This window comes from Salvelinus fontinalis, chromosome 26, assembly GCF_029448725.1.
Source record: "Salvelinus fontinalis isolate EN_2023a chromosome 26, ASM2944872v1, whole genome shotgun sequence".
NCBI lineage: Eukaryota > Metazoa > Chordata > Actinopteri > Salmoniformes > Salmonidae > Salvelinus > Salvelinus fontinalis.
The window spans coordinates 14742134-14768309 of record NC_074690.1 but is presented as its reverse complement, the minus strand read 5'-3'; the positions used below and the strand labels follow the sequence as shown (position 1 = coordinate 14768309).

The following is a 26176-nucleotide window of genomic DNA, read 5'->3' as shown; positions in this document are numbered from 1 at the left end:
TGCAGTTCATGACACACTCGAACCGGTGCGCCTGGCACCTACTACCATACTTCGTTCAACGCCACTAAAATATTGTCTTCCTCAATCACCCTCTGAATGGCACACATACACAATCCATGTCAAGGCTTAAAAATTATTATTTAACCTGTCTCCTCCACTTTATCTACACTGAAGTGGACTTAACAGGTGACATCAATAAGGGATCATAGCTTCCACCTGGATTCACCTGGTCAGTGTCATGGAAATAGGCGTTCATAATGTTTTGTACACTCCGTGTCCCACAGTTGACAGTGCATGTCAGAGCAGAAGCTATACCATGAAGTCCAAGGAACTGTCCTGAACCCAATGACCACTGACAGAACTACAAAGTCCCTTGCCTGAGATGGGAGGACCTGCCAGAATCTGGACTTTATGGGAGACTGGCCAGATAGAAGTCACTCCTGAGAAAAAGGCACTCCTGAGAAAAAGGCACATGACAGCAGGCCTGGAGTTTGCAAAAAGTCACGTGAAAGACAGATCATAAGACAAAAGATTGTGGTCTGATGAGACAAAAATTTAAGTATTTGCACTGAATGCAAAATGTTATGTATGGAGAAAACCAGGCACAGCTCATCACCCGTCTAACACCATCCCTACTGTGAAGCATGGTGGTGGCAGCATCATGCTACGGGGATGCTTTTCAGCACCAGGGACTGGGAGACTGGTAAGGATGGAGGGAACAATGAATGAAGCCAAATACAGGTAAATCATTGATGAGATCTAGAGGAAAAAGAAACGCACAACTATTTAGGCGAGGCGCTGGCTAGCGGAGTAGAAAACTTGAAAATAAAGAAGAGCCGCACACTAAGAGCTCAGATGCAAAAATGTAATGTCCAATGTTTCGACAGGCAAGCTGTCTTCATCATTGAGTCATCATTGATGAGAACCTGCTTCAGAGTGCAAATGACCTTAGACTGGGGTGAAGATTTACATTCCAACAGGACAATGACCCCAAGCATACAGCCAAAGCAATGCTGGAATGGCTTCAGAACAAAAAGGTGAAAGTCCTTGAGTGACCCAGCCTAAGCCCAGACTTGAATCCCATTGAAACTCTGTGGAAAGACTTGAAGATTGCTCTTCACCACCATTCCCCATCTAACTTAACAGAGCTTGAGAAAAATCCACAAGGAAGAATGAGAGAAAATCCCCAAATCCAGATGTGCAAAGCTGATACAGACATATCCCAGATGACTTAAAGCTGTATTCACCAAAGGTGCTTCTACAAAGTATTGAGTCATTGGTGTGAATACTTATGTAAATGAGATATTTTTGTATTACATTTTTTTATAAATTTGCAAAAATTTCTAAAAACATGTTTTTAGTTTGTCATTATTGGTTATTGTGTGCAGAAGGTTGAGAAAAAAACAAATGTAATACATTTTTAATTTAGGCTGTAACACAATGTGGTATAAGAATCTCAAAAAACATTAAAAAAACCAGCATAAATTATGTTCAGTTTTTCTGAAATTAGGGCAAAAATGTAATCGGGTTTTCAAGCTTTTGGGGCGTTTTCAACAATGATGTATATAAACCCTGGATGGCTTTATACACATCTTGGTCCTCGGTTGTAAAAAAATTATTTTATTTATTTTAAAATTATTTTATTCTAATACACCTTAATGTTTACTTTTAAATAATATTATGTTAGAAAAACAAACCAAATTTAAAATTATAAATATTTTCTTTTTTTATCCTGAAAGTATTCAAAGCCTCTCAATGGCCAATACATAGATAGATTGCTGATGCTAAGGTTTTACACCATTGATTTTCAAGCTACTGTGGCAGGTAAATGCGGCCAAGAGATGGCAATGTTTCAAATAGCTAGTGATAGTGATACACAAGCTAGGCCTAACAACAAAAAAAAATCAGCTAGCTAACTTGATTCTTCTTACAGGTATGTACTACTAAAGTAAAAAAGCATTGGATTGGTATAAACATGGGTGAGAGAGTTTCCTTCAACCATATTCTTTGCACCAGTCTCTGTGCTATTCCTTTTAAATCCAAGTCACAACAGCCTGTTGGGATTGAGGGAAAACGGTGAGGTGAGAGGATGGGAGATGTGTGAGTGTGTGTGTGTGTGTGTATAATAACCTTAGTGCACAGGACACGGTGTAAACAGTACAGTGAAATGCTTATAGTACAGTGGTACAGAGAAGTGCTACTGGTCTGTAGCCCTCCCTACCCCTCTTGTTTTATATAGATTTTAAATTTCAAGTCCTACTTACATGACCCAGCGTAGGTCCTCTGGGCATGATGGTGGCCTTGTTGATGGGCATGGCATCCTTGGTGTAGTACGCCACGATAGCGTGGCCAGACTCGTGGTACGCCGTGATCTCCTTGTTCTTTTTGTCTATCTCCACACTCCTCCTCTCTGGGCCTGTGGGAGGGAAGCGAGACCGCTAGAAGAGTCGATTTCCAAAACCTGCTCAAAGATCCCCGAATCCCAAATAAACTCCTAACCCTTACGTCAGGGATTATCAACTAGATTCAGCAGCGTGACGGTTCTCGAGTGGATTGACGGTGGGCCGGAACATAATTAAAAAATAAAATGCAAATTGACGGCAATAAGCCCAAACAGATATAATATTTGACTAAAACATAATCATTTCAAACCTTGCTTACATTTGTATACGATCACGTGTCTCTCTCTAAGGCTTGGGAATTCTTGGGAGATGATTTCCTGGTGTTTTTAGTCTTTTATGCCCCCACCCCCCAAAAAATACCATATTGTTTTTTACATGTATACATTTTTTGCTCAGAAAACTTGGGAGGGATTTTTGTTGTTGTTTGAATGAGAGCGGTCAGAGAGCCTGTGGCATTCAGCACTGGCATTTGATTGTCTATAAGTAGAAATGATGTTTCCCCTCAGGAGAGGCATTTCCTTGCGACTCGGTTTATGCAGCATTCGTTCTGTATCTTAATGCATGCTAGCTTGTTGCAAGTCAGATTTTTTGTTGTTGAAATGTCTCTTTGGAACTCCACCCACATTCAAAATTTGATCGGTTTGATAGTGGCAAAGGGTCACTAGTTTCTACCTGGACTCCGAACTCCACGATACTACTTTCCGAGTTACTTACCCAGGCTTTCGAACTACTGTGAGAAGTCTGGGTATATGAGGCTCAGGTATAAGCGACATGGTGGCAATTCCACTTGGCCTATCAGAGAGCAAGATGGGCTACCACCCTATTGCTTACACCCATCTAATCCTCTCAGATCTAAACAGGTGGCTAGGAGGTTGGGGCTGGGGCATGATTTGTGATACAGGAGTATATATCTATTTCGTCCCCATTCCTACAGCAGAGCTCACCCATGAGGATCTTGTCCTTGGCGAACTCCAGCTCTTTGAGGGTCACCATGTCTTTGCCATCCACCGCCGCCTTCAGAGCCGCTTGGTTGACCAGGTTCTCCAGGTCGGCCCCGGTGAAGCCCACTGTTCCCCTGGCGATGATCCCAGCCTCCACATCTGCATGAGGAAGCCAGGTCGTTAGCAGGAATAGGTACAGCTAAGCTAGGTCAACTATGGTGTGTCTTACTAGCATGTTCTTCTCTTTCAGTATCTAACCATATACTATTAGCATGCAGCGATTAGCATGTTGCCACTGCAGATTCTCATATAGCCATTGTCTACAAGTATGCAGCCATTAGCATGTAGCTATTAGCATGTATCCATTAGCCATAGTCTATTAGCATACAACCATTAGCATGTTGCCACTGTAGATTCTCATATAGCTATAGTTTATTAGCCCAGCAGATTCCCTTGTGTGAAACTATTGCTCATCGGCAATAGACTCAAGCTATGATCAACATAGGTCACACATGTATGTTGCTCACGTACCAGGGTCTACTTTGATCTTCCTAAGGTACCAGTTGAGGATCTCTGTGCGCCCCTTCACATCTGGCTTGGGGACGGTGACCTGCATGTCGAAACGTCCCGGTCGAATCAGAGCACTAAGGAGGGAAGGGAGCGACAGAGCTTCACTGACTTTAGGTTTGTTTTAACTTAGCAAGTCAATATGTATTCATGTCAACTAATGAAACCCTGTATAAAAATAAAAAAATAAAATAAAAAAAAGATTAAAAAAAGACATTTCATTGAGCAACATGAGATGAATAAAGCTTAACATACTTATCCAAAGCCTCAGGGAAGTTTGTCGCTCCAATGATAATGACCCCTTCGTTTGGTTTGAACCTGCGGGCGACAATTGACACACGTTCAGGGAAGTCAGTGTATCCATCCTACTGGGGTAAAAAAAATGATTGGATCAATGTTGTTTCCACATCATATATATATATTTTTTTAAATATGCGTTGAAGTTGAATCAATGTGGAAAACTGATTGGATTTGCATAAAGTCAACAGGAATTCTGGGATTTTTTTCTCCCAACATTTAACCGAAATCCAATGACTGACATTTGTTGTTGAACTAGACGTTGAAATGACATCTGTGCCCAGTGGGATGTCACGTTTCTCCACATAGAAAGTAGGGTCGTGTTTCATACGGGAAACATTTTTGCAACTAAAAAGAAACTGTGTTCTTGTTGGACAATCTCGCGTAGATCCTCGATTTGGCTTTGTTTTATAAAACGTTTCTCCTCACTGAACACAACCCAGAAGAACCCGTTGGAAACATACCCGTCCATCTCAGCCAGTAGCTGGTTGATGGTCTGTCTGGAGTAGGGGTGCATGGGAGACTCGATCCTCTTCCCGCCGACGCTGTCCAACTCGTCAATGAAGATCACGCACGGCGCATTTGCTTTGGCTTCCTCTGCAGATGTAATGTATAGAGAGGGTGGGTTGAAGTCTAGGGCTGGGGTCTCAGATATACAGTTGATAAATTATGACAATACCATTGTTGCAACCAGGTTTTTTTTTTCTTTTTTTCCCCCAAAGACTGAAAATTACAATATACAGGGTTGGGAAGCCAGGAATAAGGGCAGACTTGAAGAGGAGACTCACTGAAGAGGTTCCTGATGCGACTGGCTCCAACCCCCACAAACATCTCATCAAACTCCGAGCCAGAGGCATAATAAAATGGGACGTTGGCTTCTCCAGCCACGGCTCTGGCCAACAGAGTCTTCCCAGTACCAGGAGGGCCAACCAGCAAGACCCCTGCACACAAACAGACAGACAGAGAGCTAAGAAAAACTGTAATAGGTAATATACAGTAATACAATATTCACCTAACAAAGTAGACCGTTTTTTATGAATATTGACTCTAAAATATTAGATTGAAATCCAATGTGGAAGTAAACAATAAGACATGTAACTAACTGTAAGAAATAGCCAATTAAAGTGGCAACAAAGTTAATGGCACCATTTTCATCTTCCATCCATTCCTGCCTAAACTTCTTTAATTCAGAATTGTTCAGTCAGTCTACACCTGGGTTGTGTTCATTAGGTCACGAAAACAGTTTAATTTTCTTTTTAACATTTTGCAACAGAAAACAAAAATGAGCGTTTCTTACTGGACAAATCTACGTAGTTCTTCTTGATCCAGTCAGTTTTTTTGTTCTATTCGGTGCCTAATGAACACAACCCTGATCAACTAAAGGCCATAAAAGAGCTTGACGCTCTACTTCACCTCTTGGCAGTTTCCCTCCGAGGACGGTGAACTTCTCTGGGCTCCGGAGGAACTCCACCACCTCCTGCAACTCATTCTTGGCCTCCTCCACCCCTTTTACGTGCTCAAACGTCACATTCTTCATGTGGACAGGGTCCACCGCTGAGTCCAGGCCTGATGTGGTTTGGAATCGTACTGTCCAGAACGGTTAGATTAAGGTTCGAAATCACACTGCTCGGATGCAGAAAGCATTCTTAGTTATGGTTAGATATATTTTAGTTTGGCAACAAATCACCATCTTTTAGAAGCATTCGGTAAACAAAAAAAAAAAAAATGTTATTATTATCATCAAGTTATCTTGATTACTCATCCAATTTGGTGAACATGCTTTTTGTGTGTAAATTCTGAACGCATCAGCAAAGTGCTAAAGGCTCAATCTGGGATGCTGTTCAACTGTCATTTGAATGAATGAATTACATAGGCTACCCATTAACTTAAAGGATGTTACTTCAACCAGATAATATACAGCTTCAAAAACTGTCACTCATGGACTGTGTATGAATAGAACACTGGTTTACGTTTCTCCTGGCCTGACCCTCTGCAGCGACGAGTGTAGTTTGACTAAAAATGCAAGCTACATATTGTGGGTTTAAAAAGTACACACCAAGCTGCATGCTAGAGCAAGGGACATCAAGCTTGATTAGAGAGAAGGACAAAATGAAAAGGAGCCTTTACCCGATAGGAAGGGGGTCTTGGAGAGGCCGTAGAGTCCCAGGAGCAGCAGGACCAGCAGGACCAGCCTCGTCCTCCTCAGAGAGTCTGCAGAGAAGATGGGAGTTTCAATCCACCTTCATTCAATACGAAAAAAAAAAAAAATGAAAGGCGGGCATGCATCTCTTGTTCCAGTGAGACTTCAGGGCCTACACGCTGAAACCGTGGTCATTTAAATGCTCACTGCAAAAAGAGTAGAGCTGGTGACTTTCATTTTTCTGGAAGATAACGTACACCTAGGTAATGTTTAGTAGGCAGTAGAAACATGAGACAATGTTGTGAAACGAAGGAGGTACTACCTGAGCTGTTCCATTAAGAACACCCGTTTTGGTTTTCTGTTTCAAACCGTTTAGCCATGTGTCTTACTGAGCATGACCCTGGTCTTGTAGTGTAGTGTTGTATAGTGTACACTTGCCTTGTGTGCGCTGTGTCAGAGCTTGGGATTTCAGGAAGCCCTCAGCAAACCCGGTCTTGAAAGAATCTTGCTGCCCATCGGGGATATTCTTGTTCTTCATAAGCGTGTCCAAGGTTTCCACCTCCATCCCCTTATCACGCGTCAGGAGGCCCTGCACGAGACAACAAACAGTCAGATATGTTTACAATACAACCAGGGGCATGTTCAGTAGGAAAACATCTGGGAGATAACATTCGTCTTTGTCAAATAAGAAATAAAAATACGCCCCCCCCCCCCCCCCCCCCCATTTTCCGTTGTATAACATTTTCTAACATTTTTCTATGGTGTGGCCTAATGAACAAGACCCAGGTACTCTCTCCGGAGGATGACCAGAGTACAGACAAACCGGGGGACTCACCTTCATAAAGGAGGGTGTAAAGCCATCTGATTCCATGGGACGCTCAAAGCCTGCCTGCAGTCGTTTGTGTTTCCCTAGAGTTTTAAAACCTCTGTTCTGGATCCACACTGGAAACAAGGACACATACTGTATGTTCAACACAAACAAAATCAAAACGACACATTTCTAAGTAGAAAGATTTTTGGTAAATATGAATGCACTTTAGGTGTTCATGATCACACTCAAATATGGGTGAGTGATTGTCAAAACAGCAGACAAACACCCTGCCCTCCATTTCATTGAATGAACTCTTCCTCTAAAATAGACCAATAGCAACGGTAGAATAGGCTCCCATTTAAAATGTCTGTCACAAGCATATGCCACTGTTGACGTCGACTTGCATTTGCAGGAGAAATGCGCTGGGATTTTTGCTGGATATTTATTAGTCACTTAATTACAAAATAATATAATGATCTTTGATTACCTGGCCAATAGCGGAGCTCTGTACAAACGGCCTGAAGAGGGGAAGGGATCTGTTTGCAGAAAACAGGGTAGGAGGTGCCCATTTTACCAACAGAGAACCCTACAAGGACAATGGAAGGAGAGTTGGATGTGCACATTCAACCCAATGGTTAGGATTTAATTAGTGATTCTGTGTCTCAAAAATCAACTAGTTCATAGAAATAAAGCCTGCCTGCAGTCGTTTGTGTTTCCCTAGAGTTTTAAAACCTCTGTTCTGGATCCACACTGGAAACAAGGACACATACTGTATGTTCAACACAAACAAAATCAAAACGACACATTTCTAAGTAGAAAGATTTTTGGTAAATATGAATGCACTTTAGGTGTTCATGATCACACTCAAATATGGGTGAGTGATTGTCAAAACAGCAGACAAACACCCTGCCCTCCATTTCATTGAATGAACTCTTCCTCTAAAATAGACCAATAGCAACGGTAGAATAGGCTCCCATTTAAAATGTCTGTCACAAGCATATGCCACTGTTGACGTCGACTTGCATTTGCAGGAGAAATGCGCTGGGATTTTTGCTGGATATTTATTAGTCACTTAATTACAAAATAATATAATGATCTTTGATTACCTGGCCAATAGCGGAGCTCTGTACAAACGGCCTGAAGAGGGGAAGGGATCTGTTTGCAGAAAACAGGGTAGGAGGTGCCCATTTTACCAACAGAGAACCCTACAAGGACAATGGAAGGAGAGTTGGATGTGCACATTCAACCCAATGGTTAGGATTTAATTAGTGATTCTGTGTCTCAAAAATCAACTAGTTCATAGAAATACGATACTAAATTAATTCTATAATAGACATCAATCAGTGCTATACAAAAAAAAAAAAAAAACACTTATCATAAGCGCATCATATGTATTCTATACTGCATGCAGTCAAACCCCACACACCCTTTGATATGGGCCCTACACAAAAGACGATTTAAACTCAAATAAATCTGAAATCGGGTTAAAGTTAATTGTTCAATTACCGGGTGAGTTTCCCAAAAACAAAGATCATGTTTATTAAGCATTAAGCTCATAATTCGTACAAGATTAATTTCGTAGGGTTACTATAGTCATTATCTATATACAGTTGAAGTAGGACGTTCACATACACCTTAGCCAAATACATTTAAACTCAGTTTTTCACAATTCCTGACATTTAATACTGGGAAAAATTCCCTGTCTTAGGTCAGTTAGGATCACAACTTTATTTTTTTTATTTTTTTTAAATAATCAGAATAGAGAGAATTATATATTTCAGCTTTTATTTCTTTCATCACATTCCCAGTGGGTCAGAAGTTTACATACACTCAATTAGTATTTGGTAGCATTGCCTTTAAATTGCTTAACTTGGGTCAAACGTTTCAGGTAGCCTTCCACAAGCTTCCCACAATAAATTGGGTGAATTTTGGCCCATTTCTCCTGACAGCGCTGGTTTAACTGAGTCAGGTTTGTAGGCCTCCTTCCTCGCACACACTTTTTCAGTTCTGCCCACAGATTTTCTATAGGATTGAGGTCAGGGCTTTGTGATGGCCACTCCAATACCTTGACTTTGTTGTCCTTAAGCCATTTTGCCACAACTTTGGATGTATGCTTGGGATCATTGTCCATTTGGAAGACCCATTTGCGACCAAGCTTTAACTTCCTGACTGATGTTGTGAGCTGTTGCTTCAATATATCCACATAATTTTCCTCCCTCATGAAGCCATCTATTTTGTGAAGTGTACTAGTCCCTCCTGAAGCAAAGCACCCCCACAACATGATGCTGCCACCCCCATGCTTCACGATTGGGATAGTGTTCTTCAGCTTGCAAGCACCCCTCTTTTTCATCCAAACATAACAATGGTCCTTATGGCCAAACAGTTCTATTTCATCAGACCAGAGGACATTTCTCCAAAAAGTACGATCTTTGTCCCCATGTGCAGTTGCAAACCGTAGTCTGGCTTTTTTATGGCGGTTTTAGAGCAGTGGCTTCTTCCTTGCTGAGCGGCCTTTCAGGTTATGTAGATAAGACACTTTTGTACCCATTTCCTCCAGCATCTTCACAAGGTCCTTTGCTGTTGTTCTGGGATTGATTTGCACTTTTCCCACCAAAGTACATTCATCTCTAGGAGACAGAACGCATCTCCTTCCTGAGCGGTATGACAGCTGCGTGGTCCCATGGTGTTCATACTTGCGTACTAATGCTTGTACAGATGAACGTGGTACCTTCAGGCATTTGGAAATTGCTCCCATGGATGAACCAGACTTGTGGAGGTCTACAATTTTTTTTCTGAGGTCTTGGCTGATTTCTTTTGATTTTCCCATGATGTTAAGTAAAGAGGCACTGAGTTTGAAGGTAGGCCTTGAAATACATCAACAGGTACACCTCCAATTGACTCAAATTATGTCAATTAGCCTATCAGAAGCTTCTAAAGCCATGACACAATTTTCTGGAATTTTCCAAGCTGTTACAGGCACAGTCAACTTAGTGTATGTAAACTTCTGACCCACTGGAATTGTGATACAGTGAATTATAAGTGAAATAATCTGTCTAAACAATTGTTGGAAAAATTACTTGTGTCATACACAAAGTAGATGTCCTAACCGACTTGCCAAACTATAGTTTGTTAACAAGAAATTTGTGGAGTGGTTGAAAAATGAGATTTAATGACTCCAACCAAAGTGTATGTAAACTTCCGACTTCAACTGTAGACGTGTTCTTCGCCTCACCATGCTTGTTGTGGAAGAAGGAATGTGAGGAGAGGTGAGAGGTCCTCCAGGCCTGTTGGCTGGGGCTGGATGAGGACAGCGCCCCCTGTTGACTCAGACGTGGTAATATAGCGCTTATAAGCTCATCCAGCTGCCCCACGCCCAGGTCAGACAGGCCCAGGTCCCTCAGGCTCCACGTGGGCTACACATACAAATCAAATGTTATTTGTCACATGCTTCATAAACAACAGGTGTAGACTAACCGTGAAATATTTACTTATGAGTCCTTTCCAACAATGCAGAGATTTTTTTTGTTTGTTGAAATAATAGAAAAATAATAACAAGGAATAAATCCACATAATAACTTGGCTATACACACACACACAGGGTACCAGTATAGTACTGGTATATATAAAGTACAGGTACACACACATGGACGGACACACACACACACACACAATAACCACGGCAGGTAGCCTAGTGGTTAGAGTGTTGGACTAGTAACTGAAAGGTTGCAAGATCGAATCCCCGAGTTGACAATGCAAAAATCTGTCGTTCTGCCCCTGAACAAGGCAGTTAAACCACTGTTCCTAGGCCGTCATTGAAAATAATAATTTGTTCTTAACTGACCTGCCAAGTTAAATAAAAGGTCAAAAAAATATATATACACAAAAGGATAACAATATAGTACTGGTATATATAAGATACAGGAACACGCTTTATTTGAATCCACAAATGATATTACATTTTAAAAGGATTCAAACGTTTCAAAGGTTACAGACACAGTGCATTCACACCCCTTGATTTAACACATTTTGTTACGTTACAGCCTTATTCGAAAATGGATTAAATAGCTTTTTGACAAAACAAAAAGAGGTTTAGAAATTTTAGCAAATTTACTACAAATAAAAAAACACTGAAATATCACATCTATGTAAGTATTCAGACCCTTCACTCAGTACCTTGTTAAAGCACATTTGGCAGCGATTACGGCCTCAAGTCTTCTTGGGTATGACGCTACAAGCTTGGCACACCTATATTCGGGGAGTTTCCTTCGCCCAAGTTTGAGTGCTCTGGAGCAGGTTTGCATCAAGGATCTCTGTACTTTGCTCCGTTCATCTTTCCCTCGATCCTGACTAGTCTCCCAGTCCCTGAAAAACATCCCCACAGCATGATGCCACCAAGCTTCACTGTAGGGATGGTGCCAGGTTTCCTCCAGATGTGACGCTTGGCATTCATGCCAAAGAGTTCAATCTGGGTTTCATCAGACCAGAGAATCTTGTTTCTCATCGTCTGAGAGTCTTCAGGTGCCTTTTGGCAAACTCCAAGGGGGCTGTCATGTGCCTTTTACTGAGGTATGGATTCCATCTGGTCACTCTACCATAAAGACCTGATTGTGGAGATGGGAGAACCTTCCAGAAGGACAACCATCTCTGCAGCACTCCACCAGAGGAACACTAGAGCTCTGTTAGAGTGACCATCAGGTTCTTGATCACCTCCCCAACCAAGGCCCTTCTCCCCCGATTGCTCAGTTTGGCCGGCCGGCCAGTTCTTGGAAGAGTCTTGGTGGTTCCAAATTTCTTCCATTTAAGAATGATGGAGGTCACTGTGTTCTTGGGGACCTTCAATCCTGCAGAAATGTTTTGGTGCCCTTCCCCAGATCTGTGCCTCAACACAATCCTGTCTTGGAGCTCTACGGAAAATTCCTTTGACCTCATGGCTTGGTTTTTGCTCTGACGTGCACTGTCAACTGTGGGACATTATATAGACAGATGTGTGCCTTTCCAAATCATGTCCAATCAATTTAATTGGACTCCTGGTGGACTCCAAGTTGTAGAAACAACTCAAGGATGCACCTGAGCTAAATTTCGAGTCTCATAGCAAAGGGTTTGAATACATATATAAATAAGGCATTTGCTTTTTTTTATTTGTAATAAATAAGCAAAAATGTCTAAAAACCTGCTTCGATTCGTCATTCTGGGGTATTGTGTGTCGATTGAGAAAAAAAAAATATTTGATCAATTTTAGAATAAGGCTGTAACGTAACAAAATATGGAATAGTCAAGAGGTCTGAATACTTCCCGAAAGCACTGTATATGGCCACTTATGGATACAGAAATCCACTTGTTTTCCATATAGCTAGGCTGCCCATGACAGTTGAAGAGAACAGTATTGCCAGCTGCTTTGCAGATCTGCAAGCTGTAGGCCGTGTACATGTGCATTTACCTCTGTGCTCTGCAAGTCCTGTTCCGAGGCATGCTCTCTATGCTGAGGTTTAGCAGCGGCACTGCTGCTGCCCACTGCGGTCTTCAGGTATTGGAGGGCATTGATCAGGTGACTCAGGGGGACAGTGACCTGCCAGGCAACACACAACAGGAAGACATCAGCTCAAACACGCTAATTGCTGTTTAGTATGAAACTACAAGACCAATTTAAAACGGTGTACCACAACACAAATTCATGCACAATGGTGGGACTCTCCCAAAGTATCTTATTGTAGGAAAGTAGGGAAACAAGTAAGGAAGGAAAAAAGGGAGAAGTAAGGACACATAGCTTACATATTAGGTTGAATAAGCAGAAAGCATCGACAAGTTATTTATGAAAATACATGTTTTTTTTTAATTATGGTCAGTGGTGTAAAGTACTTAAGTAAAAATATTTCAACGTACTACATTAGTCACAGATTTGGAATCTGTACTTTACTATTTATATTGTTGAAAACTATTACTTCACTACATTCCAAATATATATATATTTTTTTTACTTTATACATTACTCTATACACTCTATACTATACATTTTCCCTGACACCCAAAGTACTTGTTACATTTCGAAGGCTTAGGGGGACAGGAATATGGTCCAATTCATGCACTTATCAAGAGAACATCCGTGGTCATCCCTACTGCCTCTGATCTGGCGGGCTCACTAAACACAAATGCTTCATTTGTAAATTATGTCAAAGTGTTGGAATGTGCCCCGACTAGACGTACATTTTTAAAAGGTTTTGAAAATGGTGCCTTCTGGTTTGCTTCATATAAGGAATTTGAAATTATGTATACTTTTACTTTTGATACTAAAGTATATTTAAAACCAAATAATGTTAGACTTTTCTCAAGTAGTATCTTTCTGGGTGACTTTCACTTGAGTCATTTTCTATTAAGGTATCATTACTTTTACTCAAGTATGACAATTTCAGACAATTGGGTACTTTTCCCCATCAGTGATTATGGTATATATATCTCATATAAAGTAACCAGTATCCAGTAAATACTGTGAGCAGAACAAAATCACGCCAATCGTCATGAAACCCCACAGAAGAACAAAGTAGCAGCAAAGATACTGATAACGAACCCCCTTTGTCTGTAGTGGAATCGGAAATGGAAAAAAAATGTATAATTTGCACTTAGTTCAATGAACCTTGGGTGGACCGGAAGCGGTTGCAAATTCAAATACGGTTGGAAAGATGTTTTCCTTCAGACGTGGTAGCTAATAACAACGACAGAGAACCATTTATAGAGCTTCGTGTGGTGAAACGAAGGATTTTCCCAAGGTAATGCATGAATGCCGTGTATTTTTACTCAACTAACGTTAGCAATCAAGGAGCTAAATAAAGGTTACAAAAAAAAATGCAATCAAGGACTTAATGTAACTAACGTGTTACTAGCAAACGTAGCAAGCTAGCTAGCATAATTGATTATCCAACCTGACTACAGCTAGCTTTACTACCATACACTTTTGTGTAACCTACAATTCTGGCGGCACTGAGGTTAAAAACGCTACGAGCTGGCTAGCCTGCTAACGTCGGTCACATATGTTTCCCCTTGCATATGTGGTCTTGCTAGCGAACGTTAGCTGCTCGCTAACATCAGTAGCGTTAACGTTGGAGAAACTTACGTTTGGCAAACCGGGCTTATGCATAAGCCTTTTCTCATCATACTGCTTTGTTGCTTGTGGAATACGTGTGTTGTGTGGGTAGAATAACACAATGTAGACATTTATGCCATGCAAAGGCACTTGATATCATAATTAACATCAACATGGTGTAACGTTAGCTATCATGCTAATGTTCAGTGCGAATTACATCGTGCAATTCGTGATCTCATGGGCCTAATAATAAAGACGTCAACAATTACTTTATATATATTTTTAAATGGCATAAACACAACCAGTCTTCTTAATGTTTGTCAAACACTTAAAGTAAACTTTACCCAGCATCAAATCAGTGCATTGTATGTATATTCGCGCCATTTCATATGAATAGAAAGACATCTGTTTACAAAACACAAAGAAGTGTCCCCATTGACATTCTCGGCGATTGCCATTGATTATGCTCATATTGTTTAAGTCAACATCAATGGTTCAGTTTTGCTTACAAATGTTACTTGTAAAGTCGGGCGACCTGAAATGGGACTGTAACTGTCCCGGGAAAATGTATTAGACTAGATTATGTGTATTGTATTTTATAATGTGTATTACCATGAACTTCAAACATGCCTACTGGTAGAAGGTGTAGTAGTGGTTAAACGTTTTTTTTTGGTGGGTAACAATTTCTAAACTGTATCCCCGGGACTGCCGCGCACGAATATTATCCCACAGAGAAACACGAAGATGTAACTTCACTCAGAGCAGCGGTCGAACTCCAATGCATTCCTAATCGATTGCCAAACATTTCTGTAAAAAACAACAACCGATAAAGCCTTGTTACTATTTATTTTATTCATCTCGGGCTGTTTTCGGTAGGTGCATCCGATTCAGCGAACTGTTGCCATTTTTAAACATTTCATGTATCTGAAGGTACAAACTCTGCCTTCCCGGTGGGCCCAGAGAGCAAATCAGGTGCACTATAGGCCTACCGCTGGCCAAACGGATGGCTCAGATGAGTGTCTGCAGTAACGTAGCAGGCATAAAAGAAAGCTAAGGCAAAGTTGATACTGTGGGATTTCAAAACTATGACTAGAGACTCAACGAATACAGCAAAGGTGTGCCGTTTGATTTCATGTTTAAGTTCTTACTCAGCACTGTCAACATTGTATTCAACACTTTTATAAGCCACAAGTTGCTTAATTCCTATTTCCATTCAGCTCTACAACAAGCAGTGCAGCAGTAATGAATGAGTAGAAAAGTATATTTATATGCTTCTGTTATTATTAGCGGCTTGGGTGTTTTTTAAGAGGATATATATTTAACTTTCTTGGTTCATAGGAGTAACAAGATGAATTTGTGCATGAGGTAGACATAATGCTGTGCGACTTGAGTTTCGCCATCTGGAAGATATGTCCCTTTTTGGTAAGGGAGGTTGAGGTGACAAGGATATCCCTACCGGCCAAACCCTCCCTAACCCGGACGACACTAGGCCAATTGTGCGTCTCCCCATGGACCTCCCGGTCGCGGCTGGCTGCGACAGAGCCTGGGCTCGAACCCAGAGTCTCTGGTGGGGCGACCCGGGAGGCCCTGATACAGTATTATTTTTAATTGGTTAATGTTGCATGGGCTTATATTAAGTAATGTTTAAAAGAAAATCTGGGGGGTAGATCCTGGCTTGCATTTTGACTCCGTGATCTTAACTCAAAGGTCGGTGACCACTTTTCTAGAGTTTTCCCTGTCGAATCAACGCAATATTAGCCACTTTCAATGCAACAGACTGAAACAAAACTATGCAAGAGATGTTGTTGGCAGAACATATCGGAGTATGATTCTATTGCATTGATATGCACGACTAGCCCGTAGACTGGTGCGGCACAAACAACCAGAGCTGCAGTAGGCCTATTTGCAAATAGACCATAGCCATATGGGTCTGTGCCATTTGCATTGAACTGGACTGGGTTTACAGCATGAGCGGTTGTGAGTAGATGCACTTGTTTTGAGATCAAAGTGAGATCTGCATGTAGCCATGTGTGCACATTTTGTTCATATCCTTTGCTAGTTGGTGAGTTATTAGCCCAGTTAACGATCATTTGTAGTCAGCAATAGGGCAGTGATTGCTTCTTACAAGTGTACAAAACCTATATATTAAGACATCTTTGAAAAATCGAGTCAGATAAAATACTTTGTCTTAAGGGGCAGTTTTGAATTTTGAGACATGCTTGAATAAGCTAAGTAGCCAATAGACAGAGGGTAGCATAATTTGTCTGATTCTCTAATGGTATAGGAATACTAAATGCATTTTAATATGTAAAGTGGTTCCTTGCATCTTAACAACATTTTCAGTCACCTCCTTGTCTGAAGGATTAATGTCAAGCCCTGCATATTTCTTTTCTGTTAATTTCAGTCTCATGTAATGTAGGCCTCATTGAACACCACACATTGGCTGCAACTGTAGGCTGAATGATAAATAGCTGTTCTATGTTAAAATATTATGGGATGCATTTTTCTCCATTGTTTTTGATGGTAGGCCTACATTACGATCAAATAGCCACAGTAGCCTACTTGGCCACTGTTAGTTGTAACTTAACGCGGGTACAACCTCAGTTGTTCACAGTAAAATGTGCAGAATTTTCAATGTTCAGGTTTGCTCTCAGCAGACCTGAAATCTGCTCAGTGCCGGAAAAAATGAGGGACCATTGGTGGGTAAACTGAATACTGGTCGTGGTGGGGGGGAAAAGTAACACTCCCTATACTTTCAATGCATTTTTCTGAAAAAGGTGTGTAAATGGAGTTTACCCTCCACTAGTCCTACACCCACTGCCTACCCTCAGACTAGACAATTTTACACAAACCGGTAGCCTACATTCAATATAAAAGGCCTACAACAGTTGAATAAAAACAAGTTTACACCCTAGTTCATAAGTTGTCCATAATTCATTCATTGAATGCTACCTTTGTTTCCTTACATTAATGAGTGTTATGTCATTATTAAGCATTTAACAACTGAACTTAAACCCTGTATAAATTCTGGATCTTGGAGATCTCGGAAAGTGCACTGTGTAACTATACCCATGTAACATTTCATCATCCAAAATAATGAAGGCCCATGCCATTGCAAAATCGAATGGTTCTAACAGAAAGAGTCACCTACTATAGGCCTACTGTCATTAACATATACTTGTTGAATGGATTGGCTCAGCATTGGGAGTATAGTTGTCTAAATATCAACTTCTGAACATTAATATCCATGGAGCACCTGAATAACAAAGCAATGAGTGCTCTAAAACAGCTGACTGACAAAAGCAAACAATGATGAATCAACAGATTAACCTAATGCATTGGAATATATATATTTTTTAAATCAAGGATGCATGGCAAACTAGGAAGTAAAGGAAAATCTATGCGTTTTTAAAAGGAGCTCAGCTTGGGCTGAAACTCAGCGCCAAGTTGACAGTGCCGCTTTCTAGCCAGCGATAGAATTCTACAGTACCATTCATGGACAGGAAGACTTTGTGCAGCCACGTGGATATAAATGGTTTAAAACCAGTCGCCCCACCCCCTCTCCATATTTACAACTAAAACATTTACCACTGTATTTTAAACAGTGGTAAATTAGCATTATTTAGAGCCCCCTCAAGTTCGACTTGTGTTGCATTCGGGGGAGCTGAGTCCACCCTGAAAATTACACCTTATAGTCCAAACACCTTACATGTTCTGTTTAGAGGCAAATTAGCTCTGGCAGCCAAAACAACCAAATACTCCCATCTAAACATGAATCGATTCTCAATTGCGGTACGGTTCTAGAAATAAAGCCCTCTATTTTCATACCACAAAATAATCAAATGCTAAATATACAGTTACTGTACACTGTTAACACATTTTTCAGTGACAACACAATTGTGGCATCAGTCTTCCATTTACACACAGGTGTTGGGAGACGTAGATAGCCAATTAGCACAGGTACATGTCTGCCTGTTTTCCGCAAACAAGCTCTAACATGGAAATATGGCCGTGTGGGAACACCAACCCTATAAAAAGTGTAGTTATTTAACCTAACTATGGTTAGGTAAGCCTTTACCACAAACCATATCGGTCGACCATCTTAATGATATCCGATTTCAAATCACTTATGTTATTGCTGTCCTAATAGAATTGCATGGAATCAGAGAAGAAAAAATATTTGGGTAGATTTGTCTTTCGTTTCAGGGCAATTTACATCTTTTTATTTATAAGTAACCATGTCAATGTCTTTTACAGTGGATTGCACCTGAAGATCACAGGTCTATCGGAGAATGGCACTGAACCAAGATGAAATAATAGAAGGAATGGAGATTAAAATGGAAGTGGAAGAAGAGGCAACCAATTCTGAAGTGCAGGTAGATGTTGCTGGCAGTGAAGAGGAGTCAGATAAAGCCTTGTCCAATAGTAACCCCTCAACACCTAAAAGGGGAAGGGGTAGGCCGCCCAAAAAGGGATCAGTCTCCAAGTCAGATAAATCCTTGTCTAATGGTAACCCCTCAACACCTAAAAGGGGAAGGGGTAGGCCGCCCAAAAAAGGATCAGTCTCCAAGTCAGATAAATCCTTGTCTAATGGTAACCCCTCAACACCTAAAAGGGGAAGGGGTAGGCCGCCCAAAAAGGGATCAGTCTCCAAGTCAGATAAATCCTTGTCTAATGGTAACCCCTCAACACCTAAAAGGGGAAGGGGTAGGCCGCCCAAAATTGGATCTGTCTCCAAGTCAGATAATGCTTTGTCTAATTGTAACCCCGTAACACCTAAGAGAGGTAGGCCTAAAGGATCAGTGTTTATGAAAACCAAGATGCTGAAGGTGATCGGCCTCGCAGTGGCTTGCCTACCCCGAAAACCAGTTGACCCCTCCCCAAAGAAGCGTGGCCGGCCCAGTAAAGTTGAATCGATAAGGAAGATACTAACACCAGATGAGGAAGAAGAGCTAAAGAAACTGGCAAGCCAACTAAGGCCACTCGGAAGGCCGCGTATCTATCCACGCAAGGATTCTCCAGTCACTGAACCCAGGGGAAGAGGTCGCCCACGCAAGACTGAGGCTGCCACCAAGTCCCCCATCTATGATGGTCCCCCACGGAAAAGGGGCCGTCCCCCTGGTGCAGCAAACAAAGTTAAGAGGAAGGCAGAGCACGATAAGGCCAACAGTGAACCTCCAGTCAAACGCTCCTTCCACGCCAAAGAAAAAAGCAAGGAAGCAGGATTTCCACCTGTGGAAGAAAGTGATCAGGAAGATGAAACCGGGTGGGTGGATCAAGAAAGTGAAAAGTGGAAGGTGGAATATAGAGAAGATCCCAAGAAGCCAGTTACCCCCAGTGACTCCACTAGCTTTCTCTGGGCTAGCCACATAACACCTAAGAGAGGTAGGCCTAAAGGATCGGTCTCCAAGTTACTGGCTAGCCACATAACACCTAGCCCTAAAGGATCGGTCTCCAAGTTAGGGGATAGCCCCATAACACCTAAGAGAGGTAGGCCTAAAGGATCGGTCTCCAAGTTACTGGCTAGCCCCATAACACCAAACAGAGGTAGGCCTAAAGGATCGGTCTCCAAGTTACTGGGTAGCCCCATAACACCAAACAGAGGTAGGCCTAAAGGATCGGTCTCCAAGTTACTGGGTAGCCCCATAACACCAAACAGAGGTAGGCCTAAAGGATCGGTCTCCAAGTTACTGGCTAGCCCCATAACACCTAATAGAGGTAGGCCTAAAGGATCGGTCTCCAAGTTACTGGGTAGCCCCATAACACCAAACAGAGGTAGGCCTAAAGGATCGGTCTCCAAGTTACTGGCTAGCCCCATTACAGCTAACAGAGGTAGGCCTAAAGGATCGGTCTCCAAGTTAGGGGCTAGCCCCACAACACCTAAGAGAGGTAGACCTAAAGGATCGGTCTCCAAGTTAGGGGCTAGCCCCATAACACCTAAGAGAGGTCGGCCGAAAGGATCCGTGTTTACGCAACTCAAGATGCTGAAGGAGACTGGCAAGCAGCTGCGAGGCCGACCTCGAGAAGTGGTTGACCTCTCCCTTGATAAGCATGGCCGGCCCAGTATAGTTCAATTGAAAAGGGGTAGGCCAAAGAAGATACTAACACCAGATGAGGAAGAAGAGCTAAAGAAACTGGAAAGCCAACTAAGGCCACGTATCCATACACGCGATGATCCTCCAGTCACTGAGCCCAGGGGAAGAGGTCGCCCACGCAAGACGGAGGATGGCACCAAGTCCCCCATCTATGATGGTCCCCCACGGAAAAGGGGCCGTCCCCCTGGTGCAGCAAACAAAGTTAAGAGGAAGGCAGAGCAGGATAAGGCCAACAGTGAACCTCCAGTCAAACGCTCCTTCCACTCCAAAGAAAAAAGCGAGGAAGCAGGATTTCCACCAGTGGAAGAAAGTGATCAGGAAGATGAAACCGGGTGGGTGGATCAAGAGAGTGAAAAGTGGAAGGTGGAATATAGAGAAAACCCCAAGAAGCCAGTTACCCCCAGTGACCCCACTAGCTTTCTCTGGGCTAGCCACATAACACCTAAGAGAGGTAGGCCTAAAGGATCGGTCTCCAAGTTACTGGCTAGCCACATAACACCTAAGAGAGGTAGGCCTAAAGGATCGGTCTCCAAGTTACTGGCTAGCCCCATAACACCTAACAGAGGTAGGCCTAAAGGATCGGTCTCCAAGTTACTGGGTAGCCCCATAACACCTAACAGAGGTAGGCCTAAAGGATCGGTCTCCAAGTTACTGGCTAGCCCCATAACACCTAACAGAGGTAGGCCTAAAGGATCGGTCTCCAAGTTACTGGGTAGCCCCATAACACCTAACAGAGGTAGGCCTAAAGGATCGGTCTCAAAGTTACTGGCTAACCCCATAACACCTAAGAGAGGTAGGCCGAAAGGATCCGTTTCCAAGTTAGGCGTTAGCCACATAACACCTAAGGGAGGTTGGCCTAAAGGATCAGTGTTTACACAACCCAAGATGCTGAAGGTGATGAGGAAGCCACAGCGTGGCCGGCCCAGTAAAGTTGAATCGATAAGGAAGATCCTAACACCCAATGAGGAAGAGGATAGAAAGAAACTGGAAAGCCAACCAAGGCGGCCACTCGGAAGGCCACGTATCTATACACGCGATGATCCTCCAGTCACTGAGCCCAGGGGAAGAGGTCGCCCACGCAAGACGGAGGCTGCCACCAAGTCCCCCATCTATGATGGTCCCCCACGGAAAAGGGGCCGTCCCCCTGGTGCAGCAAACAAAGTTAAGAGGAAGGCAGAGCAGGATAAGGCCAACAGTGAACCTCCAGTCAAACGCTCCTTCCACTCCAAAGAAAAAACAGATGAAGCAGGATTTCCACCAGTAGAAGAAAGTGATCAGGAAGATGAAACGGGGAGGGTGGATGAAGAAAATGAAACAGGGAAGAATATAGAGAAGTCACCAAGAAGCCAGTTACCCCCAGTGACTGTAATAGCTTTATCGGTGCCATAAGCAGGATGATGTTTGGCGACAGCCCAGCCAGCGACGGTACCCCTTTATCTAGTTTATAAAGATGCGTGTGCCAATATAGCCTAATTTTTGATAGAAAACTACATGATCAGATGAGGGTGGCCTATTAGGGTGATCACTGTCATGAACATACACAGAAAAAAGATATAAAACGCAGCATGTAAAGTGTTGCTCCCATGTTTCATGAGCTGAAATAAAAGATCCCAGACATTTTAAATACGCATAAAAAGCAACTCAAATTGTGCAAAAGGTGTGTTTACAGTCCTGTTAGTGAGCATTTCTCCTTTGCTAAGATGAATTCATCCACCAGACAGGTGTGCCATATCAAGAAGCTGATTAAACAGCATGGTCATTACACAGGTGCACCTTGTGCTGGGGACATAAAAGGCCACTAAAATGTGCAGTTTTGTCACACAAGTTGAGTGTGCAATTGGCATGTTGACTGCAGCAATGTTCACCAGAGCTATTGCCACAATTTAATTTTATCGATGGCAATTTGAATGCACAGAGATAGTGACAACATCCTGAGGCCCATTGTCGTGCCATTTATCTGCCGCCATCACCTCATGTTTCAGCATGAAAATGCACAGCCCCAAGTCGCAAAGAACTGTACACAATTCCTGGAAGCTGTAACTGTACCAGTTATTCCATGGCCGGCATACTCACCAGACATGTCACCCATTGAGCACATTTGGGATCCTCTGGATCAACAGCATGTTCCAGGTCCCGCCAATATCCAGCAACTTCACACAGCCATTGAAGAGGTGTGGTACAACATTCCACAGGCCACAATCAACACCCTGATCAACTCTATACGAAGGAGATGTCACGCTGCATGAGACAAATACTGACTGGTTCTGAGCCACACCTCTGCTTTATTTTTAATTTTTAAAGGTATCTGTGACCAAAAGATGCTTATCTATTCCTAGTCATGTGAAATCCATAGATAAAAAAAGGTCTAATTCATTTATTTGAATTGACTAATTTCCTTATATGAACTGTACCTCTTGTTGAATTTTTATTTTTTGTTCAGTGTAGATATTGCATTCCCCTTTTTATGGGGTTAAAATGGTTATTGTTATCTGGACTGTGCAACTTTCAATTCAACATCCCTAAAAATGTATCCATTAAGACATACAGATATTCACTTCTTTGAGGGTTTTGTTCACTAATATTATCCTTGTAGTTTTCTTATCAACATTACTCAAATCTTTAGGATTTAGACTACTGTATTTTGTTGGCTGTCAGTCAAAAAACTACTTTTTGATAGAACCTGGGCCCAGTTTCCCAAAAGCATCTTACGGCTAAGTTCATAGTTAGAGCCATAGGATCCTATGGTTCTCATGAACGTAGCCTTGAAATGCTTTTGGAAAACTGGACCCAGAGGAGAGTAACATTTCAAACGGGGCAGCTTGTGTGAGATTTTTCTAGGTTAGTCTCAATTGAGTCTTCACATTCTAGTCAAAATGTTCTAGAATCATGTTATCGTCTGTCGGTGATATTTTAATGTCTGAGGGTAGTATGAATGAGTTGTTTTCAGTGACTAATTTGTGTAAGTTTACTGCAGTAAAATGTCAGACGTATTACATTTGATGGTTTTTAAATCTCAATAAAAAGCAAAAAGGTCCATTCTTAAGTTCTTATTCAGTACATGGCTTTCGAGTGTATCAAACATGTTTGAAAATCAGATTGTGGTCAGTTGGCTAATATCAGCTCATCCAGCCGCCCCTGGAGCTGTGTGTGAGTAAAATATTTTGCTCAAGGGCACACCAGCAGGAGACGGTACCTGGCATTTGACACCAGCAGCCCTCTAGGTGACAGTCTGTCTACTCATGAGGATCAAAACAGAACAGACTGCACATGTGCCGCAAAACCAACAACTGTCTAGCTACATTATTTCACAAATAACAAAATCAGTCATCAAGTTCAGCCAGCTAGCTATAGCCTCCCCTAGAGCACTACTGCACTAAAATAAAGGCTCTTGGGATACTATTCTGCAGACCCCTGGCTGCCTCTCAATCTTGATCCATGTCGGGTCCAGACCTCGCTGCCATGTAGCATGCTGTCCACCTAGCATGCTGTTCCGTAATAGTAGCATAAACTAGCTAGCTACATTTCAGGAGTTTCTTCTCAGTTGTGAAGTAACGTTAGCCAGCAGTTGGCTTGACGTAACGTTCAAATAGCTAATTTAGCTGTGAGAATTAGCTAGATTGCTGCAACTACCCAAGGAGACCATTAAACCCTGGGTAACGTTAGCGCCACACTAACTGACGCAGTTTTTTTAACATCGAGTTCTGTGCAGTAACACACATTAGCTAGATAACGTTAACTCGTCAAGCTAGCAACGGCCGTGGGCAGGTGAAATTACGTTTTAAAACCTTTTGAAATGTACAAGATATCCCTCAAACTGCACAACAACTATAATTTGGGTTCAACAGCACTACCCACCGTTACATAGACATCACTACTTGCGAATAAAAGATTGACAGCTAGCTAAGATTAACTTAGCATAACTATGGCTAGCTATTTACTGACTAACGTTAACTGGTAAACAACACTTCACTACTGTTAATGGCTAGCTAGCTGACACATTGAAGTAAGCTAGCTAGCTACTTTTTAATTATTTTTTTTTACCTGTGGTTGGACTGTTGTTGACAAGGAAAACATTCCCAATATCGCTCTCTAGACAGGCCAACAATGTGTTTAGAGGATCCTTTCCGATATGCCCTTGTTTCTCGTTCCTTCACTGAAACTCCTGTCCAGTGTGCGGTCCAGCCATCCACTCAGTTTGCTCGTGAAGTTCGCGAAATGAAAGCGGCTAATTATAAAGGTCAACCGGATATTTTACATTGACAACCGGGGTAAATGCTTAGCTGTACGTATGAATGCAATGATTCCATGAGATAAACATCATATTTTCAAGCTATATAGCTAGCCTGAATCAATGGATAATTTATATTATTATTTAGGTCAATGCATGCTACATCTAAAAAGGGCAAGATTGCATATCAATGACATACCAATCCAAATGATATAGTAGCCGAAATACAAATTAGGCTTATCACAACATTTGTGGAAAATATAAATCTCACTAAATATGACTAAATATTAATAATAATATTTGACCAGTCCATATAAAACTTTTGGTCCCCACAGGCTCTTGCAAAGCACATTTACTTTGGCAACTATACACAGAGTAATATTCTTTCCTTTAAAAAAAATCCCTCAAACTTTATTCATGCTCCTGATAGATTTGTATCAACATGCTAGAGGTTTTTGGTGCGGCAGATAGCCTAGTGGTTAGAGCATTGGGCAAGTAACCAAAAAGCTGCAAGATCGAATCCCCGAGCTGATAAGGTAAAAATCTGTGTTCTTCCCCTGAATAAGGCAGTTAACCCACTGTACCTAGGCTGTCATTGTAAGTAAGAATTTGTTCTTTACTGACTTGCCTAGTTTAGTAAAGGTAAACAAGATCTCGTCTTCAATGAATGGGAATGATAGTGCCTCTTGAATCTAATGTCGCACTATCTGTAAATTCATATCCCTGCTAACAATAGGAACTAAAAAACGGTAGACCTCAAATTGACCTTATGCCAATTACTGAACTTGTTCCTATTTTTCGGTTTTAATGAGCAGGTACAATCGTGCAGGTACACCCCCCTCACACAAGACTGTAATGCTACTGACACAACATAGGCAACTATAGTACAGCGTTTCTCAACTTGTACTGCACCAGTGACGGTGAAACACTCATTTTTTAACCAGCTCATGTTTAAGACAAATACAACATGTAAAAGCACCACTGGCGATACAACTTACCACTAACAGCGCCTCTGTTGCCTTCCTGTTGTGCAGTCTGTCTCTGCATCTTCTCTGCTGACAATGTCTGTCTGTCGGTCTCTGTCACTGTCTTTGCTTATTCTCCTTGTGCTCGTCTGTTATCACTCTGCCTGTCTGTCACTCCTACGTGTTAATTGCTATTAAATACAGTGCCTTTGGAAAGTATTCAGACCCCTTGACTTTTTCAAAAAAATGTAAGTTAGCCTTATTCTAAAATTGATTAAATATAAATAAAAATCCTCATCAATGTACACACAATACCCCATAATGACAACATGAAAACAGGTTTTTAGAAATGTTTGCAAATGTATAAAAATCAAATAACAGAAATATCTTATTTACATAAGTATTCAGCCCCTTTGCTATGACACTTAAAATTGAGCTCAGGTGCATCCTGTTTCCATTGATCATCCTTGAGATGTTTCTACAACTTGATTAGAATCCACCTGTGGTAAATTCAATTGATTGGACATGATTTGGAAAGGCACACACTTGTCTATGTAAGGTCTCACAGTTGGCCGTGCATGTCAGAGCAAAAACCAAGCCATGATGTCGAAGGAATTGTCCGTAGAGCTCAGAGACAGGATTGTGTCGAGGCACA

The 26176-nt window shown here is 41.8% G+C and overlaps 2 protein-coding genes across 3 annotated transcripts in view; one reads left to right on the top strand and one right to left on the bottom strand.

The window, feature by feature from the left end:
- The window catches only part of LOC129823697 (ATP-dependent zinc metalloprotease YME1L1-like), a 33862-nt gene extending 9278 nt beyond the window's left edge, over positions 1-24584 (bottom strand). The window contains exons 1-15 of one of the 2 annotated variants that reach the window (XM_055882604.1): positions 24370-24584; positions 12596-12724; positions 10391-10571; positions 8265-8363; positions 7646-7744; positions 7183-7289; positions 6786-6936; positions 6335-6418; positions 5621-5794; positions 4996-5148; positions 4672-4804; positions 4166-4228; positions 3875-3987; positions 3347-3502; positions 2265-2416 (exon numbers count right to left, since the gene is read on the bottom strand). In XM_055882604.1, the coding sequence (XP_055738579.1) occupies positions 2265-2416; positions 3347-3502; positions 3875-3987; positions 4166-4228; positions 4672-4804; positions 4996-5148; positions 5621-5794; positions 6335-6418; positions 6786-6936; positions 7183-7289; positions 7646-7744; positions 8265-8363; positions 10391-10571; positions 12596-12724; positions 24370-24402 (1827 nt within the window). In that variant the 5' untranslated portion in view covers positions 24403-24584. The remainder of the gene's footprint in view (positions 1-2264; positions 2417-3346; positions 3503-3874; positions 3988-4165; positions 4229-4671; positions 4805-4995; positions 5149-5620; positions 5795-6334; positions 6419-6785; positions 6937-7182; positions 7290-7645; positions 7745-8264; positions 8364-10390; positions 10572-12595; positions 12725-24369) is intronic. The other variant, XM_055882605.1, reaches the window with a different exon arrangement.
- Positions 13721-23362, top strand: LOC129823694 (mucin-2-like). The gene is made up of 2 exons (XM_055882602.1): positions 13721-13919; positions 18491-23362. Exon 2 carries the CDS (start codon positions 18526-18528, stop codon positions 21715-21717), a length of 3192 nt encoding a protein of 1063 aa, XP_055738577.1. The 5' UTR covers positions 13721-13919; positions 18491-18525; the 3' UTR covers positions 21718-23362.
- Positions 24585-26176: the final 1592 nt, after the last annotated feature.